We start from the raw sequence: 18,266 nt of genomic DNA, 5'->3' as shown, positions 1-18,266 counted from the left end.
ACTCAATGATGCCAGCCCCCCCTTCGCTAGCTCAATCCGGCAGTGGGGGTTTGCTGGCAGTATCCCCTGACTCTATTGCACTGCCGTGATCACGAATAGTTCTAAGGTGAGGTGGGCGACAAGAGCTAGAGACTTTTGATCTCCACTTCCTCCCTTGTACATGGTTTATCAGGATGTCCAGCTGACTTCAAGTGCTGCGAGACGTTGTGAGAAGAGTATGAGTTCCGCGGCGAGCAAAGACATCTGCCATTCATGAGTGCCGAAACAACGTTCGATACAACCTTGACCTGTAAACATGAACGACAATGGAGAAAATCTTCTTTTGGATCATCGGACTAAGGTCGTTTATGAAATGTGAGAATGACAGCAGCATGTTCTAAGGACCATACACTTTCTTACTTACCAATAATATCTAAAAACATCATTTCATTCATCATCCCCATCTATACTTCCTCAGCTACGCCACTTCACCAGAAACCCCCTCTTTTCTAATCACAAATGGTCCCTCATCCATCTCGACCGCTCATCACAACGGAGTTACCACCATCTTCAAGTCCAGAACAAAGCATATATGCCAAACCCCTAGCAGAATCTTTCTCAAGTACAACCCCTAAGCCCCACGCAGCCAAAACCAAACACAGTTGCTTCATTATGCATTAGCAATGCGGAACGTCGATTCTAGAATCAGAAAACCTTCAATCCGCCCAATCCTAGATGTCAAAAAAGTTTGTTCATAATTACTTGGCTGATTCCAACGTAAATATGTACATTCCTAAGCCTTCTTACATCTCATCGAAAGACTTGGCTACCGATCAAGTATTACACATTCCGATACTTGTGTAGTACGATGTGCGACCAGGAAGTTCGCACTCGCGCCATTGGTTCGGAAAATAACGCGGGAGATAACCCGCTGTCCGAAGAAAGGGATTGCCGGATTGAGGTGTTGACGGGCGGTACGATAGGGCTGGAGAATTTTGCTTTTGCGAATTTGAAAAGGCGTTGGGGATGTTTAGTTAAGTGAAGTCACGGTAATTGGAAAGGGAAAAAAAGGTGGAGGTAGGTGATGGAATATACTTGGGCTTGTTTGACTGGTTTCGTTTGTTTGGGGGATATATTGCATGGGGTACCACACTGATTTGCTGGATCGCTGCGCTGTTCCTTGCTGGCGATCTTAGTTGCCGTGGTGATGAGTCGTTGGTGTGGGTTTCAGTGAAGATGGTTGGACGGGCGTGTTGTTCGGGTACTAGGGGTGTCATGTGTCATGCGGCTATATACGGAAGGGGGCGATTTGATATTATTGTAATTATCGGGAAGTGTGGGGGTTACATTGAGATTACTGTGGTGGTAGTAGAGTGGTACAAGAAGTGTAGATTGCTAAAAGGTCAAAAGTATAAGGTGAAGTGGGTCACTCTTGATTTCTGGTCTCGGCTCTGGCTTTGTGTATTTTTGGGTTACTTTGTTGTTCAAGATGGATATGGGTATGTCTTTTGCAACGCTGCTGATATAGAGTCTAAATTTATTCTAGCTAGACTATTGTTCTTGCAGTAGGTCAAATTAGCAGAGCCACAGCTTCACATTGACCCGTGTGCTGTCAAGCAAATGTCTGTCATGGTTGCACGACAACTGACACGGTGATTACATATGCAGAAGGTTGGCAAAGCGCTTTCAAAATTTCAGCATCAAACATGGCGATTTTCGGATTTTTAATATTGCTCATTGGGAGCGTTTTCTCAGCCAGCTTTGTCATAGTTGAGCTTGGTGTGTGTGGTGTAGCGATCACAGTGATGCTGTAGCCGTCTTGATGAAAGGATGTTAGAGAAATTCAGGCTTACAAATATGTGAGCAAGCAACTAAACAACATCAGCTCTATCGTTCTGGTGGTTCCGACTCGACCAAGCCATTCTTGACTACCGCGATGCTTGTTGGTTTTGTCTAGTTCATGGAGGAATTTCATGTACCCATAAAAACACTATCTGTGCGGGAAGAAAACACCCATGTCCAGATCAGAGATAGAGGGATAGGATCGCGATTACCTGAGCATAGCATAAGCCAAGGGGTGGAGGAAAAATATGTTTGTAACTCATGATGCACCAGTAGAGTCTGATGCCTAGAGCTCGGAGCAGTCCATGGGCAGAGGATCAGGCCATTCTCGGTATTGTTATTCTTTGACCAGAACTGGGAAAATAATGTAGTACAACTTGACCAGCTCACACAGGGAGTAGTCAGTATCCTATCCACTGATCACCAGGACTAGGGCCGGTGATATGGATACCTCGGCGGGCCTTTACTAGACCGACCCTCTGCAGGCCCGCCCCGCAGCCACCGGTTCACCAGATATGCACGCAAGACTGGTCGCCATTCTTGCATCTGCAGGCCAACCAGTGAGGTGGGCGGACGTCTCTGGGGAAGCAAGGCAAGCGAGTGCAGGCGAGTTGGGCTGAAACGTGGGCTGCGTTTCAGTCGAAGCTTGGTGTTGCTGGCAGCGAGAGCATGGTGGGGCACCGCTCATTGCCCCTCACTCTCACCGCAGGCCAACTCTCTTTCTACGAAGACGGAACCGCTGCTGTCTAGTCTACGTAAGTTGCTCTTGCCCTGGTTTATTTATTTGGCCTCGGGTCCATCTAATCTGCTATTTCCATCCAGCAATCCATTCATCTCCTACCGCGACGAGTAAACTGTGTCGATCATAATCGTAGTCAGCCCTTCTACTAGCAACCCCTCGAGCTACGTCAACGACAACACCGTCCCAACGTCGCCATGGTTGAACGTGCGAACCGCCCTTCTGCGCTGAATGCGCCCGCTGCTACTGGTCCTAGTCCCCAGGTCGACATTGTGGGAGAAGCCGGCAGCCAAAAGGTGGTTGCAAGACTGCCGTCTGGAGAGAGTGTTGAGGTGCTGCTCTATGGAGCCACAGTCACCAGCTGGAAGAGCAACGGCGGTCAGACTGAGAATCTGTGGCTGAGCGAAGCTGCCGACCTGACGGGCAAGAAGCCAGTTAGGGGTGGAATCCCCGTCGTGTTCCCGGTAGGCATATGTATAGCGGAGTTTGGTGGTGACGAGCGAGAGTGGCTAACAACTGTCAGGTCTTCGGCCCACCACCCAAGGAAGGCCACCCGACGTCCACGCTTCCCCAGCACGGCTTCGCTCGTGGATCACGATGGGAGTTCATGGGCAAGTCCACAGCCGAAGATGCTCTCGACTCCAACTCGGTCAAGCTCGACTTTGGCCTCGATCGCCAAGCACTCAGCGAAGAATCGCGCAAGGCATGGCCACTCGACTTTGGCCTTGTATACAGCGTCACACTGAGCAAGGACAGCCTACAAGCAGTGCTCACGGTGCGCAACGAGGGTGAGGAGAGCTTCGAGTTCCAATTCCTGCTGCACACGTACTTCAAGATTCAAGACATTTCCAAGGTTGTGATTACTGGCCTTGCCGGTACAGAGTACATTGACAAGGTTCTCAACGCGTCGATACACACGCAGAGCGATAACCAGCTCAAGATTACAGGCGAGGTCGACCGCGTCTACAAGGACATCAAGCAGGACACGACATCAATTGTCGAAGACGGCAAGCCCCGCTTCGACGTCATTCGCGACAACGTCAAGGATACGGTCACATGGAACCCGTGGGTTGAAAAGGCAAAAGCCATGGGCGACTTCTCGCCCGATGACGGCTACAAGAATATGGTGTGTGTGGAGGTTGGCGCGGTGGATGGCTGGCAAAAGCTGGAGAAGGGCGAGGTGTGGGAGGGCGGCATGTTGCTCAAGAGCCACCTGTAAGCGGGTTGAGTAATGTCTGGAGCGCTAGATAGAAAGTCGACCGAGGGATGACAGATGCTCGTTCAGCTAGCTGTACCAATGAACCACAGAATATTGAAGAATAACAAAAACAACAAGCAATTGCCGCCCAGCGCCAGGATTGTGATGTCGGTAAGCGGTGTAAAGACAGCGGACCCTAGGCTGAGATAACCCTGGAGGCTCTGGGTGTCTGGCTGGGAGGTCCCTTGCCCACCCGTTCCACACTTTTGACCCCCACCAAAACACGGAAGCTGTCCAAACAACAACACACCATGTCATGACAACAATCAGCGCTATTGGTATCAACCGGTCATGTTCAGCCTAGAAGCCGCTCGCGAAGTTGTTCGCATCCCGCACTGGTACTGCCTTGATTGACGCTCTGAAGCTTCCGTAGCTGTTGTATAGACAGCAGTAGTAGCTTCCCCGCATAGTCGTAATAAAGTGGTGCGACGACACATATCAGCGTTTTTCCGGTCAAGGTGATTACGTCGGCCTTCTGTTGATGTAGCATCAGTCAGACGTGCCTTCACTGCCTGTCTACACCACTGCGCACCCGGCTGCGCTGTCTGGACAAGCAAATCATGTCCCTCATACCCTATGGTCCGGCCGAATCGCGGGAAATCGTCCTGTAGGTCATTATCATCCCTCTATATCAATCGACGCACCGTATACCACCACAATCAAGAAGCCGGCACTGACACCCACTGTCTTCAGGCGCCACGGTTCTGCAGTCGTCGTATACGACCAAAACTCGAGGCAGCTCTCCCTCCGTGACGCTTCGCACGCAACCAACATCGACTCCACATCATGTCCCTTTTGTCACCGAGCCTACCGCCCACCCTCGCCACACGGCAGCGACGACAGCGACGAGCATGAGCACAATGCGCCGGGCACTTCCACGGATAATGGCTTCGTCAACCCGGCATACTTCCAGATGCTCCGCCGCAGTCAGCCCACATCTGCTGAGACGTCGCGACCCCCGTCACCGCATAAACAACTAGCTCCTGCACCTTCGCGCATGACTGGCTTTGGTACACCTCCAAGGTCCGAGTTCATAGCAAGCACGCCAGCTCAGCCACAAAGGAGCCAAGGTATATCAGCGCGAGCTTTTAGTCCGAATTATTTCAAGGATTTCTTTATAGAGGAGCGCGAGTTGGGTCGAGGGGGAAAAGGCGTCGTCCTGCTAGTACAGCACCAGCTCGACGGGGTCAAACTTGGCAAGTTTGCCTGCAAGCGCGTGCCAGTGGGTGATGACCATGAGTGGCTAGAAAAGGTTTTAGTCGAAGTCCAGCTCCTGCAAACCCTATCGCACCAAAACTTGGTATCATACCGTCATGTATGGCTCGAAGACTATCAGATTTCGAGCTTTGGACCGAGCGTGCCATGCGCCTTCATCCTGCAGCAGTACTGTAATGGCGGAGACCTCCACAGCTACATTCTCGATTCGGCAAAAAAATCAGTCACAAAGGAACAGATGAAGGAAAGGCTCCGGAGGAGATCAAAAGGCCAGTTGGAAGAACCAGAGAACCTGCATGGGCCGCGCAAGATGCCTTTTGAAGAGATTATTTCTTTTTTTAAGGACATCACATCCGGCCTAAGCCACCTTCATGCAAATGGCTATATTCATCGAGACCTGAAACCAAGTAACTGCCTACTCCACCAGACGGGGCATAAAGTACGGGTCCTGGTTAGTGATTTTGGCGAAGTACAGTCGATGAACACGACGAGGAACTCGACGGGTGCTACTGGAACCATTTCATACTGTGCGCCTGAAGTGCTCCGTCAAGAGCAACCAGGGGGTGCATTCGGCAACTTTACCACCAAATCCGACATCTTCTCCCTTGGCATGATTGTTTATTTCATGTGCTTTGGAAGACTGCCGTACCGGAACGCCGATGGTATCGACGAAGACAGCGAAGATCTTGATGAGCTGAGAGCCGAGATCTCGACGTGGACCGGCATAGACGACGAGCAGCGCGTGCGTTCCGACTTGCCCGAGAAGTTGTACAGATCACTCAAACGGCTCCTTGCCCTCGACCCTGACAACCGCCCTGGCGCCGAAGAGATTTTGCAAGTACTCAAGTCGCCGCTGGTGTTCGACGAGTACGCTACATATGCCAACTCACCCGCAGCCGACGAGTTCAGCCCTCGCATATCCCGTGCAGATACACCCAGCCCGGCTCCGACGCAAGCGAGCAAAAAGCGCACCTCGGTCAACTATGCCCGTCCTGGGCGATCGAACCTCAGCGCCACGGTCATGGACCGGTCACCCAGCCCACCAGATACACCAGCGATGCGGAGAGAATCGTCTGGGGATGGAGCGGTCATTCTCAGAAGGAAGGTAGACCTTCGGCCTCCATCATCGTCAGCCGAAAGAACTCAGTCGCCGCAGCGGCTCATGTTGCCCCCTCCACCACCAACTGACATTGTGTCAAGATTGTATCGAGCATCCGGGCATCCTGTGGCGCTTGGACTCACAAAAGTGGCTTTGTTTTGTGCAAAGGCGTTTAGTCTCCTTTCACCCTGTCAGCCGTTTGCGGCCGATGCTCGCGTTCTGTACCCGCTGCTCTGTCTAGCATCGATTGATTTCTTACACGTGAGCTGGGTTGGACGGCTCATGGGCAGAGAGTTCAGTCTGGGTGGACTAGGCGCGTCACTGGTGCTTTTACTGGTGCACGTGATTGTGCTGGGAACGACATTGAGATTAGATAAACTTTGTGAAAGGAGAGGGATGGTCTGGGACGCCCTCTGAGGACATGCAGCGGGGGTGCGGACTTGTGCAAGGCGTAAGCGGTGGGATTGATTCCAATATGACTATGTATCACTGTATTATAGCGACGAGAAAAAAAATCAAGCGACTTCGCTCTGCGCGTTCTGTCTTCTCGCAGCACCATCACGTGCCAGCGCGACGCTGATGACGATGTTGCACGCCTTCTTTGGGAGAGGGGCTGGAGGGCCAATCAAGGCCGACTGGGCGTGGGTGGGGCTCGGATGCGTTAGCGTTGTTTTGGTAAACACGCCCTCCCGCTTCATTCATATGCGACACTGCATTGCACCTTCCAACATCAACACGCGCCCCCGAGCCATCTTATTCCCTTGGGCTGGCATTTTTTTGGACACGACAGCGTGTGGCTTCACTAGTCTTTACGAAGCATCTCTTCTTGTCCCTATATACGTGTTTTACGACGCGCCTTGATCATCCGCAACATCAACGCTGCCATCGCAGCTTCACACATTGGACATGCAATCTTCTCCTCCCACCAGCGACGGGAAAGCACGCGCAATCCGCGAACTTTCTCGCAGCCTAAGTCACAGCCCAAGAAACATCGAGTCACCATCACCATTGCCAACAGACTCGAATCCCACCCAGCGATCGGGATTCGGCGTCACTGACACATCCCAATTTTGGGACAACCCGGACATTGTCCACTCGACACAGCACAACATTGTAGACGACACAAACACGCTTCCCAAATTCCCCCGCATTCGCTCCACCGCGAAAAAGCAGAGTGCTTGGGCACCCTTCCGCTCCGAGCAAATCCAGCCCGACACATCCATGGTAAACAAGGAGTTCCTCGACTTCGACCAATCCATTTCCGACGAGGAAAGCATGGCTGTGGAGCAAGCACGTGGCGGTAACCGCAGCAACCGTGGCACTCCTAGCAAGATTAGCTCGCCGTTCAACAGCCTCTACGATATGACACCCCTTACAAACAGGTCGCGTAGATCACACATGGCAGACACAAGCAGCCTTCGACGCGACGCGGCAATCCGACGCGCCTCCCGTAACGACCTCGACACGATATCACCTCGCCCTTCGAGCAAGCGCAACTCACCAGCCCTGGCTAAAGAGGACCGCAAGCGCAATTCTCTTTCACAGCTGCACGCCAAGCTGTCTGAGGATGAGTCGTCGTTTATGGACCAGCGACCCCCGACACTCACAATTGATTCCACTAAGAATTCGCGTTGGGGCAACCGCAGCCGCCAAGCATCACTTCAGATTGACGGCAATGTCGATACCCTGCAGAGTAAAGGAACCCCTCGCTCGAGGCAAAACACCACACAAAACGCGACTGGCCAGTCGTTTATCCTTCCAGATCTTCCCAACCTCACCGAGCTGGTCTCTGGTGTCTTTGATGATGGTACCCCAGTTTTCTCCAAGACAACGACTTCACGATCACGCTTTTCTGCCCCACCAAACGGTGGCCGCCGGCCCTCATACTTTCCCGTCGAGGGTGTTCCGATTCCCGACGAAGAAAAGGCTATCTTTTCCGCGCTTCAACAGCTGCAGGAGAAACTTGCAGAGATGGAGCACGAGCGTGCAGAACAAGAGAAGAAGATTGAAGAGCAGGATCTCGAGTTAATCGAGCTGCGAGCCACAGCACAGGCCCAGGAGAAGCTACGTCGAAGCGACAGTGCGCAGGATTCCGACGCTGGAAAAAATAGCTGGAAGATTGAGAAGACGCGTAAGTGACGCGAAGTCTGGAGATTGACATCAACACTGACTGTTTTTAGGACTCGACGCTACAGTACAAACACTCCGAACCAGGATCGATCGTGCCGACCGAAAAGTTGCTGTTCTGGAAATCGAGAAGAAGCGTTTGAACACTGAGAAGGAGAGCATGGCAAACCAGCTCGGTGTTGCTTTCCAGACATGTGAAGAGCTCAAGAACGAAAAGAGTGCCGTGAGCAATGAGAATGAGGAGCTTCGCCAGGAAGTTGAGACACTCCGTTCAGAGAATGAGGCCCTGCGTGATCAGCTCGATCACGACGAATCTCAGCACCGAGAAGAAACGACCCAGCTTCGACGACAGTTCGACCAGGCCGCGAATGCAACTGAAAGGGAAAACGCCAACCTACATGCTGAATTGGCTCGTGTACGCGCACAGCAAGACGAGAATACTCAGCAACTTAGCCGCAGAGATACAGAATTGCGACGAGTACGCCAGGAGCAGGCTGAGTTTACTCGTCTGAAGTCAGAACACGATTCTCTCAGGTCTCAACTCGCAGAAATCAAGGCCAAACGGGAAGAGGACGCTCAGCGCTGGGCTCGCTTGGAGTCTTCTCTGCGTAGCAAGGTTGATCGACGTGATGAGACCATCCGACAGTTCCAAGATACTACTCAGGAGCAGACAACTGAGGCTATGCGCTTGGACAACGAGAATCTCCGTATCGAACTTCAGGAGCTCCAGGCACAGCAAGACGAGGAATATGAGCAATGGGCAAGGAGAGAGGCAGAGCTGCAGCGAAAGATCCAGTCGCGTGAAAGGGCTATTCGGAGGACTCAAGAGCAAAACGATGGGCCCCAAGAGCAATTGCAACGGAGACCCAGTTATCGCCGAGAAGACACGCGCACGCGCATTAAGAACCGTGTTCAGCAGGAAGTTCGCAACAGCAGGCTTGCAAACGAATCCCAGCAAGAAAGCCCACGAAAGTCGTTCACTGCTCATTCAAGGTTCTCAACTCGAAGTTTCTCTGCACCCGTTGTTACCGACAAGCATTCACGTGTAGAAAGCGAGGTCGAGTCAACTACTGACTTGTCTCTTGCGCCTCGTTCAGCCCTTCGTATCTCACGCAACACCCACTCTGCCAGGCAGACCTCAACTATCCAGCCTCCTGCAGATTTGGATCTCACCGAATTGAGCTACATTGATAAGGATCAAATTGCTCAGCTTCGACGTCGCCTAGAGGAAGATCGAATTGCTAAGCGTGAATCTGCTTTGGCAGATGAGGTGACTCGCGAGGACACTGTCCGCTCTCAGCGCCAGACTCGTGAAGATACCGTCCGGTCAGTCGCCTCAGCTAAGAGCGAACGTCGCCCTTCTCTCGTCCGCAAGTCTTCACTCAAGGATACCACACAACGCACCAACAACACGCAGTTTGAGGAAGATACGGGCAATTTTTCCAACTTCGATGCGGATGGTGATGCTACACAGACGAAGCAGTCTGCTTTCGACGCTTCAATGGTTAGCAACACGAGCCGAAGGCGCCGCAGTGCTCCCACTGAGATGACATCGGCTTTCATTGTTCCAGACATTAAGCTCAGTACATCAAAGCAAGCTACGACCACTATCAACATGCAACGGACACTTCCCAAGGAGCACGACAACGCCAACTGCACTTACTGCCGCCGCGAAGGATACACCACCGCCACCGATGCTCTCCACGTGCCTAAGCTTGTTCCAGCGTCTGTACGCACTGCGGATGATGTGGACGCTACTCTCCGTCCCGCACAGTCGCCAAAGGAAGCCCTTGCGCTTGTAGTAAAGGGAATGAACGATGAGCGCATTCACTTGCACGCTGAATTAGCTGTCCAGCGCGCCCTGTTGGAACAACACGACCCCAGTCTCGGACAGCGTAAGCGTATTGCAATCAATGAAGCGATCCAGGATCTTCTCCGCCAGATTGACCATCTAGACAAGCAAATCTACCGCCTCCATGATGTACTCGAGGGCCAACGGGCCGATGATCTGACTGAACAAGACGTTGAAGAGCTCACTGGCCAAATCCGCGTCGAGGAAGAGAAGACTGGTCAAAACGAGAAGAAGGCCAAAAAGGTTACCATCCGCAGCTTCGTCGACGAAGACGAGAGCGTCGAGATTGGTCGAGGTCGCGCAAGCAAGGACAGCGGCGCTCACGATGAGGAAGAAGATGACGATGAGACGCACGAACTTCCTTGGGAAGGGTTTGGAGATGACTCAGGCCCTGAGGGTGATGCTAGTTTCTCGGCCATGGCATTTACCTAGGTTGGCTGATTGTATCGACTAACTTGCCTTGACTCCTTTTTTTTCTTTCTTTACTTCCTTCCGTTGAAGGGTGGATCGGATATTGTTTGAATAGGAATAGGATTCAATAGGGCGTCATTTGTGTTGTGGGTCTACACACAGAATCCGGATTAACTCGGCCTTGGGGGTTTTTTGCATTTCAAATGGGTATGGGGTTTTATTGGCGTTTTTTTTCCTTGCTTTCTTTACATCCTTTGCTCCATTTCTTGTTGAGTCAGGATTTGTTCCTCTCCTTTTATCCTTCCGAGGGGATTCTTCTCTTGTTGTTGGCTTGCTCGGGCTTGTTCTCTTTTCCCTTCCACCCTTTTCTCTCTCTTTGATCTCTCTGTAGCTTTTCTGCCTTCTTCTTGCTCACAGACTGGCCTTTTGTAGGCGCCTCGACTCACTTTTTTATCTTCTGCTACTCCTGCTTTTTGCGGTTGTTTCAGTGGCGGGGATGGGAAAAGTTTGAGTTGGTGGCCTCGGCGCTTGAGAGTTTGAAGGGAGATGGGGAAAACCTTGAGATTTTGGAAGAGGGGAGGGAGGTGGTGGGGAAGGGAGGTGGTGGGGAAGGGAGGAATAAGGAGACTTTGCCAGTGGTAGAAAGGAAGAATTGAAGGAAAATGTATGAACATGTTTTTTTGCTTGAAACGCTGAGATTGTGCCAGTCTGATTTCTATCTCGTGATTGGGGATGTGTGTTTCGAAACTTGACCTTTTTCGACACTACCAACGGTGTTGATCGCTCGTTCTTAGGTGATTTATTAGCTGTGGGCATTATCATGTAAGCTTCTCAGGTAACATTTTATACATATCTCGATGGAGAAAAAAAACAGCGTTGCCATATATGTATATAACTATTTTTTACCTTGTAGCCCTTTGACTTGGTTCATCTTGTGAAACGAGGGTTAAGCGACACAGCGGGTATTTACAGGTGAAGAGCATACTTACACTATTGACTCGGTGTTCTCTCCTTTCAGTATCATCGTCGAAGAAAAGGTCAAGGGTGAGTGCTGTTTGTCAGTGACTACTACCTAGGCGTTGTGCGTAGAGTAAAGTAAAAGGTGTGGGCAAGACACTCGATACTGCAAACCTAGCCATCTGCATCGTTGCACGATATCCCTATCTCGTTATTGATCGTATGAGGAGAGTTATGTAATGTATTGCCACGCTGGCATGCAGAGCCGGTGCAATATCCGTCTTGCATTACGAGCCGTGTCCATAATGCTCTTAATTTTCTGCTGGTTCCCATGACTATGGCTTGCATGGTATACTAAAGTAGCGTTTCTAGTACGTGATGATTAGGGGCTTAGTGTGGATCTAGATACCGGGCTGAAGAAGTTCGAGAAAGGCTAGATATCAGACTGAAATCCACGATGCTCACGGCACATGAATGGCCTTGTGTATCGGAGATGCATACCAGATAAGAAGCCTTGCATGTTACTACATGCCACGTGAGATGCTGTGTTGTTCGTTAGAAAAGCCGAATAACAAGGCCATGAGCATGTCCGATCACATCGATGAACAAATATTTCTAAGATCCCAGTGTATTGTCCTGCTGACACGGCTTTCCTTCCCCTGCTTATCAGCAATACCGGTCAAAGCCGGGGCTTGGGTAAGAAAAGACATTGAAAGATGCGGAGCAACGCAGCCCGAGTGATCGTGCTGTGTGTGAGTCAGGAAGCGAAGGGTAGCCAATCGGGCGGCAGCAGCACAAAAAGGCATGGGGGACGGCGAAGTCGAGGTTCTTCGCTTAGAGGTAGGTGGAGCGAGATGGCGAAGTGGCGATTATCCGCGTTCCGGGGTGTGCAAGATAGGGTTGCTCTCGGGACATCGCAGTATCGACGGGTTGTCGGGCGCATACGCGACGACCCGGCGGATAGTTATCAAAAGAGCTGCTGGTGATATCCGGGTTTTCTTGGCTTGGATGTAGGACACTCAGATCACACGCAGGTCAGTACGCTTCGGAGCGTGCGGCGATTCGTACATGGGCGCCCGGGTGCAGGGCCTCGTGAGCGTGGCTTGGTGTTGCTTTGACATGGCCAAGTAATACTCAGAGGCGAAAATTGGGCGTTGTTTGAGTTGTCTAGCGTATGCGGAGACGGGAGATGATGCAGATGCAGGTATGACTTATTGATAATAATGATAATGTTTACTAACAAGGTTAACTAGCGTATGTGGGGTTGGCTGTGCTGTTGAAGTAGGCATGACTTTGTGCCTACTTACAGTAAACATATCCAGAGCTTGTGACAGGCGATTTGTAACTGTACGTGCAATGCAAATTCAAGTTGTGATATGTGTAGTGGACGTTGTTGTACAGTGGGTTGTAGTAGTGCGCGTATACTGCGATTTGTAGATCTTGAGACATTGAGGCACTGGGGTCTAGTGCAATTGAACAACAGTTATGACATAACAGATGAATCAGATCGATAAAGCTATCGCCCGGTTTGAGAAGTTCAGTCGACTTATTGACCCACACCGATTAACCAAGGAAAGGTCACACGTTGCGTTGATGCATCAGACTTATGGCGAGAAAGACAACCACGCCTGGATGCGACGAATGTGGTCCGAAATATCCCTGTATATCTCTTGCCAAGCATGTTTTTTGACAAAAGAAAAGATGCACGGCTGATCGCATCCAATGCAGCGCATGCTGAGTAGCAGTGCGACCAGAAAGAATTGGCGCCAAGAGTCCGCTGGTGCAAGCTGGAAAGTTAATTTCAAGTTAGGTGAGAGTTTACAGGTCGTTGTACAACCTTCAATACATTGTGTGTCCATGTGGTATTGGTGGGGATTATCTCTTCGATCGCTAGTCGTCAAAGAGCCGCACACGGCTGTGGTTGGTGCGACAGGGTGCTATCGGCAGCTATACGTGAGCAAATAGTCTTGATTTGCCAACACAATAGAAGGTACTTGTTCCGGCTAGGTGGGCGGAAGGGGACAACGATAGCAATGGAAACTGCAGATTGACACTGTATGTGTGGCGCTTCGGCCGTTAGCTGGCGCGGGAATGACCGTGTGCTTGCAGAAGCCCCCAGTGCTCGCGTGCCACTCGTGTGGAGCCAGCTCAGTGCGACGTCCCGAAGACTCGACCGAACTATGGGAACGACGTTTGGAACGGATGGACTTGTAGGAATAGAGCAGACGTCCAGGGGGCAACTGGGGTAGTTGGTGACGAACGAATGGGAGGCTGAGGTTGAAGGTTAGCGTGCCGAGCCCTACCTACCTCACTCCCTTCCAGATCTTCATGGGGATCCTCATGTGTGTGCCCACAATCCAGGCTTCGACCTATTCAGATGGTGCCGGACGAGATCGACTAGCATGATGTTACCCTGCATACGAGGGCTTGCATGCTCACCGTGATGACTTCGACGTCGATGCACGGGGCTACTCCATGCGAGCCAGTCCCAGCGGGAGAGTATGGTCGCGGACGATGGGCACAAATGCAACCACAATGCCACTTGGATCTGATTCGACAGCGGAGATGCTGGTAGGCCCTGACATGTAGTAATATGCACAGGCGACGCCGAACTCACTGGGCCTGGCGATTAAGCGCTCTTTGGACCTTTGGGCATAGACAACAGCATCTTCAACGCAGAGAAAAGCGTCGTGTTGGCTGGAAAAGCACTGCCCCGCATGGAAGAGAGAAGGACGGCCGTTTGGTTTTCTTAGGCGCCTAGATACAGCGGTGTGGTTGCAATAGCTCACGACTCGAACGGTGAGGTTGCCATGGCTGGAAGGCGGCTAGCCCGATTTGGCAGCGTGGATTGCGTCGGATTGCGTGACCAGAACAAGTCACCACCCGCTTATTTCTTTGTAAAGTGCGTCAGGGCTGCGCCTTGCCCACACAATCCGTGCTCCTAACGCTTAGTCTGGGGCCTCGTGTCGCTCTCGCCATCTATAAAGCACCTTCGGTCCTCACTCTGACCCAAACTTGACCTTACTCTATTATACAAATCCTCTTGCTCGCTGGATTATACAACTCGGGGAAAGAGGCCAGCACTTCTATACATACAATTGATACAACACTATGGCCCCCAGTCTCTTGCTAGATCAAGAATCGCCCCCACCTGCCTCTGTTCATCCTGCCAAGCAAACACTCAAAGAGGCCCACGCCCCTGTTGGTGGCGACCTTTCCTTCACTTCTGATTCTACCAGCAACGGCAATGGTATCCATCTTGGAAACGGGACCAATGGCTTCCTAACGGGCAATGGTGTACCGGGTGGTCAGCAAGGCGGCCACGACTTCATTTCCGCTCAAACCCTTCGTCAACAATCCGAGACCTATGCATCTCAGAGTCGCATCCTTGGTGACGGGAAACGTCCAAACATTCTGTACATCATGGCTGACCAGATGGCTGCTCCAATGCTAAAGTTCAATGACCCAGAGTCAGTGATCAAGACACCACGCCTAGACGAACTCGCTCGAACAGGTGTCAACTTTGCGAGCGCTTACTGCAATTCACCTCTATGTGCACCATCCAGGTTTACCATGTGCAGCGGTCAACTCCCCTCAAAAATTGGCGGATACGACAATGCTTCCATTCTGGGCCCAGAGGTCCCCACCTATGCTCACTATCTCCGCCGAGAGGGTTACGAGACTGCGCTGGCTGGGAAGATGCACTTTATCGGTCCTGACCAACTCCATGGATTTGAACACCGACTCACCTCCGACATCTACCCTGGAGACCTGGGCTGGTCCGTAAACTGGGATAAGCCAGAAGAGCGTCAAGAGTGGTACCACAACATGTCGTCAGTCATGCAAGCCGGCCCATGTGTGCGCTCCAACCAACTAGACTACGACGAGGATGTCATGCACAAGGTAAGATTATTCTAGCTTAGCAACGCAATGCAAGACGCAGCAACACCAGATATTCTTGCTAACACAGCCACTCAGGCTCAACAGTACCTCTACGACTATGTCCGATCAGATCCCGAGACTCGCCGGCCGTTTGCTTTGACCATCTCTCTAACCCATCCACACGACCCCTATACCATGATTCGGGAATATTGGGATAGATACGAGGGTGTGGATATTCCTCTACCCAAGGTCGAGATTGCTCAAGCCGACCAAGACACGCATTCGCAGCGACTCCTCAAGACCATTGACCTGTGGGACAACCCAGTACCAGACGAGGCCAAGATCCGCGCCCGACGTGCATATTTTGCCGCCTGCAGCTTCGTTGATGACCAGGTTGGTAAACTCGTCAAGCTTCTGAAAAATTGTAAGCTAGACAAGGACACGATCGTTGTTTTTTCTGGGGACCATGGCGACATGCTTGGTGAGAGGAGCCTGTGGTACAAGATGAGCTGGTATGAGAACAGTTCCAGAGTGCCCATGATCATCAATGGCCCCAACATTGCACCCAAGCAAGTCAAGGAGTCAGTGTCTACGATGGATCTGCTGCCAACATTTGTCGACCTGGCTGGGGCCAAGGTTGATGAACGCCTGCCCCTCGACGGCACCAGTTTATATGAGTATTTAGTGTCTGACAAGCCAGGCAAAGATGAAGTGTTTGGTGAGTACATGGGCGAGGGAACTGTCACTCCAACGTATATGATTCGCCGCCATGAGTGGAAGTTCACCTTTTCTCTCGCGGACGGGCCACAGCTCTACAATCTTGTCGAAGATCCGCAAGAGCTTCACGATCTTGCAAGGTCCACGGAGCCTCACAACCGGAAGGTGCTCGCCAAGTTCGAGGCTGAGGCGCGTGAGAAGTGGGACTTTACCAAGATCCACAACGACGTTCTACTCAGCCAGCGCATGCGTCAGCTTGCTTGCGGTGCGCTGAAGATTGGGCGCAAGGAGTCGTGGGACTACCAGCCCCCATACAACGACCGAGACCGCTTCATCCGGTCCCACATTCCGTTGGATGAGCTGGAGCGGCGTGCTCGGTTCCCTGTAGTGGACTACCTGGGTCGCGAGAAGTCTGCTGCGGCAACCCACCATGGCCTTGCGGGCGCGGCCGGCGAGTGAGGAGACAGATGTTCAGGGATGAGCAGTTTTTCTTCGTTCCATCATTTCTTTTGATAACTCTTTTCGAAAGGGGATTTTTCCCGCTTTTTTTCTTATGATTTGGTTGGGGTCACAGCTTCCCGTTGGTCTTGCAAATTAGCGATAAGGGCGTTATGGTTTTACGGACTTTGACGAGGATGTAAGTATGGCGTGGTATTGGGCATCCAACATGATGAGATTCGGGTTTATGGGGGCATTCATGATGGAGTTTGGCAATATATGATGTATTACTGTAATGTGCATGTACGAGGATGCACATACGCAGGAGCGGTGTGCACAGACAGGTAGTAAGGTTAGAGGCAAATGTAAATCAACCGAAAACAGCGCAAACCTTGCTGGGGAAATGTTGAGTGTCGGTGAGAATTAAATTTGGTTGTCATGCAAGAAGGATGGCGAGGAGGCAGAGGGGAGCGGCGGCGTTAAGATGAAGGTTAAGTGGGTCTGGCGATTGGCCGTCACACGTGAGGTGGCGTTGGGTTGGGGGCAAGACAAGGTGGTGGATAAGCAGCGGAAGGTGCCAGCGACAACTGCCCGACGCTCGCAACCATCTGTGCAACACAACAACGCCAATAGCAAAGGTACACGGTGCACACCAATCTCCCAGACTCCTTCTTGATCCCCGTCCTTTTTGTTTCTGCTAGACATATCCTCTTTCTACAACCAAACTCGGCTTGTCTATCTCCGCCATCATGTCTACTGCAGCCCGCCGCCGCTTGATGCGCGACTTCAAGGTGCGTAGTGATTGCCCCCCCCCCCCTCCGGGAGAGGTACAGGCAACTTACACGACTGCCGACTATGCATAGTAAATTGAGCTGACAAAGTGGGATAGCGCATGCAGACTGATCCTCCGGCCGGTGTATCTGCATCCCCGGTTGCTGATAATGTAATGACCTGGTAGGGCTCTCCGCAAGCATGGAGCACACGACATGATTATGTCAACAATGCCATGCCCTTGGGACACTTTGGACTGACAAGTGTGCAGGAACGCAGTCATAATAGGCCCTGCCGACACGCCCTTTGAAGATGGAACGTTCCGCCTGGTCATGCACTTTGAAGAAGCGTACCCCAACAAGCCGCCAGGCGTCAAGTTTATCAGCCAGATGTTCCATCCCAACGTATACGGAACCGGAGAGCTGTGTCTAGACATTCTGCAGAATCGGTGGTCACCCACGTACGACGTCGCAGCTATCCTGACGAGCATTCAGAGGCAAGTTTACACTGCAGCATCCTCGAAGACATTGGAGTATGGGTACTAACAAGAGACACAGTTTGCTCAATGACCCCAATACGTCGTCGCCGGCCAACGTCGAAGCATCCAATCTGTACAAGGAGAACCGTAAGGAGTACACCAAGCGCGTACGCGAAACTGTAGAGAAGAGCTGGGAAGACTAGGGTAGCAATAGGGACATGAAGTTCACGACATGATATGGCATCGTATGGAGTTATGAGGTACAAGGACGATATCACTTGTGTTAGCCTGGCAGTCTGTGGGCTTTTGCCGGACAGCTGTTCCAGCACGGCGTCTGATCTGATTTTCTGGGTGATTTGGGCAAGTTTGGCTAGGTAGTCGAATATACGAGCACTCCCTTTTGTCTTGTTCTCGATGACGACTGTGTGTTGCAGCTATGGCGGGTCTTTTGGTGGGTTGCTAATGCAGGGCCTGGTGACATAAGCGCCCTGGGCACAGCCA

General features: G+C 51.7%; 5 protein-coding genes across 5 annotated transcripts; 4 read left to right on the top strand and 1 right to left on the bottom strand.

The window, feature by feature from the left end:
- The first annotated feature begins 2,382 nt into the window (after positions 1-2,382).
- On the top strand, positions 2,383-3,908 carry COCSADRAFT_33251 (uncharacterized protein). Its single transcript, XM_007697303.1, has 3 exons — positions 2,383-2,576; positions 2,644-3,024; positions 3,084-3,908. Exons 2-3 carry the CDS (start codon positions 2,758-2,760, stop codon positions 3,777-3,779), a joined length of 963 nt encoding a protein of 320 aa, XP_007695493.1. The 5' UTR covers positions 2,383-2,576; positions 2,644-2,757; the 3' UTR covers positions 3,780-3,908.
- A 10-nt stretch (positions 3,909-3,918) lies between these two features.
- On the top strand, positions 3,919-6,657 carry COCSADRAFT_33250 (uncharacterized protein). Its single transcript, XM_007697302.1, has 2 exons — positions 3,919-4,425; positions 4,512-6,657. Exons 1-2 carry the CDS (start codon positions 4,379-4,381, stop codon positions 6,547-6,549), a joined length of 2,085 nt encoding a protein of 694 aa, XP_007695492.1. The 5' UTR covers positions 3,919-4,378; the 3' UTR covers positions 6,550-6,657.
- Positions 6,658-10,655: 3,998 nt separating this feature from the next.
- Positions 10,656-11,613, bottom strand: COCSADRAFT_271439 (uncharacterized protein). The gene is made up of 2 exons (XM_007697762.1): positions 11,512-11,613; positions 10,656-11,328 (listed from the first exon to the last, which is right to left on the bottom strand). The coding sequence occupies exon 2, from the start codon at positions 11,194-11,196 to the stop codon at positions 10,768-10,770; it is 429 nt and encodes a 142-aa protein (XP_007695952.1). The 5' UTR covers positions 11,197-11,328; positions 11,512-11,613; the 3' UTR covers positions 10,656-10,767.
- Positions 11,614-14,476: 2,863 nt separating this feature from the next.
- On the top strand, positions 14,477-16,965 carry COCSADRAFT_33247 (uncharacterized protein). Its single transcript, XM_007697301.1, has 2 exons — positions 14,477-15,382; positions 15,458-16,965. Exons 1-2 carry the CDS (start codon positions 14,591-14,593, stop codon positions 16,535-16,537), a joined length of 1,872 nt encoding a protein of 623 aa, XP_007695491.1. The 5' UTR covers positions 14,477-14,590; the 3' UTR covers positions 16,538-16,965.
- Positions 16,966-17,100: 135 nt separating this feature from the next.
- Positions 17,101-18,181, top strand: COCSADRAFT_33246 (uncharacterized protein). The gene is made up of 4 exons (XM_007697300.1): positions 17,101-17,307; positions 17,406-17,470; positions 17,559-17,783; positions 17,845-18,181. The coding sequence occupies exons 1-4, from the start codon at positions 17,266-17,268 to the stop codon at positions 17,966-17,968; spliced, it is 456 nt and encodes a 151-aa protein (XP_007695490.1). The 5' UTR covers positions 17,101-17,265; the 3' UTR covers positions 17,969-18,181.
- The last annotated feature ends 85 nt before the right edge of the window (positions 18,182-18,266 follow it).

This window comes from Bipolaris sorokiniana (assembly GCF_000338995.1).
Source record: "Bipolaris sorokiniana ND90Pr unplaced genomic scaffold COCSAscaffold_2, whole genome shotgun sequence".
Classification (NCBI taxonomy): domain Eukaryota; kingdom Fungi; phylum Ascomycota; class Dothideomycetes; order Pleosporales; family Pleosporaceae; genus Bipolaris; species Bipolaris sorokiniana.
The sequence above is the reverse complement of the archived record's forward strand: the minus strand, read 5'-3'. Positions and strand labels throughout refer to the sequence as shown.

Coding starts and splice junctions, on each gene's coding strand:
- COCSADRAFT_33251 (XM_007697303.1), top strand. CDS start 2,758: ATGGTTGAACGTGCGAACCGCCCTTCTGCGCTGAATGCGCCCGCTGCT. Junction 3,025..3,083: donor GAATCCCCGTCGTGTTCCCG/GTAGGCATATGT, acceptor AACAACTGTCAG/GTCTTCGGCCCACCACCCAA.
- COCSADRAFT_33250 (XM_007697302.1), top strand. CDS start 4,379: ATGTCCCTCATACCCTATGGTCCGGCCGAATCGCGGGAAATCGTCCT. Junction 4,426..4,511: donor GAATCGCGGGAAATCGTCCT/GTAGGTCATTAT, acceptor CACTGTCTTCAG/GCGCCACGGTTCTGCAGTCG.
- COCSADRAFT_271439 (XM_007697762.1), bottom strand. CDS start 11,196: ATGTTCATACATTTTCCTTCAATTCTTCCTTTCTACCACTGGCAAAGT.
- COCSADRAFT_33247 (XM_007697301.1), top strand. CDS start 14,591: ATGGCCCCCAGTCTCTTGCTAGATCAAGAATCGCCCCCACCTGCCTCT. Junction 15,383..15,457: donor ACGAGGATGTCATGCACAAG/GTAAGATTATTC, acceptor ACAGCCACTCAG/GCTCAACAGTACCTCTACGA.
- COCSADRAFT_33246 (XM_007697300.1), top strand. CDS start 17,266: ATGTCTACTGCAGCCCGCCGCCGCTTGATGCGCGACTTCAAG. Junction 17,308..17,405: donor GCTTGATGCGCGACTTCAAG/GTGCGTAGTGAT, acceptor AAAGTGGGATAG/CGCATGCAGACTGATCCTCC. Junction 17,471..17,558: donor GCTGATAATGTAATGACCTG/GTAGGGCTCTCC, acceptor ACAAGTGTGCAG/GAACGCAGTCATAATAGGCC.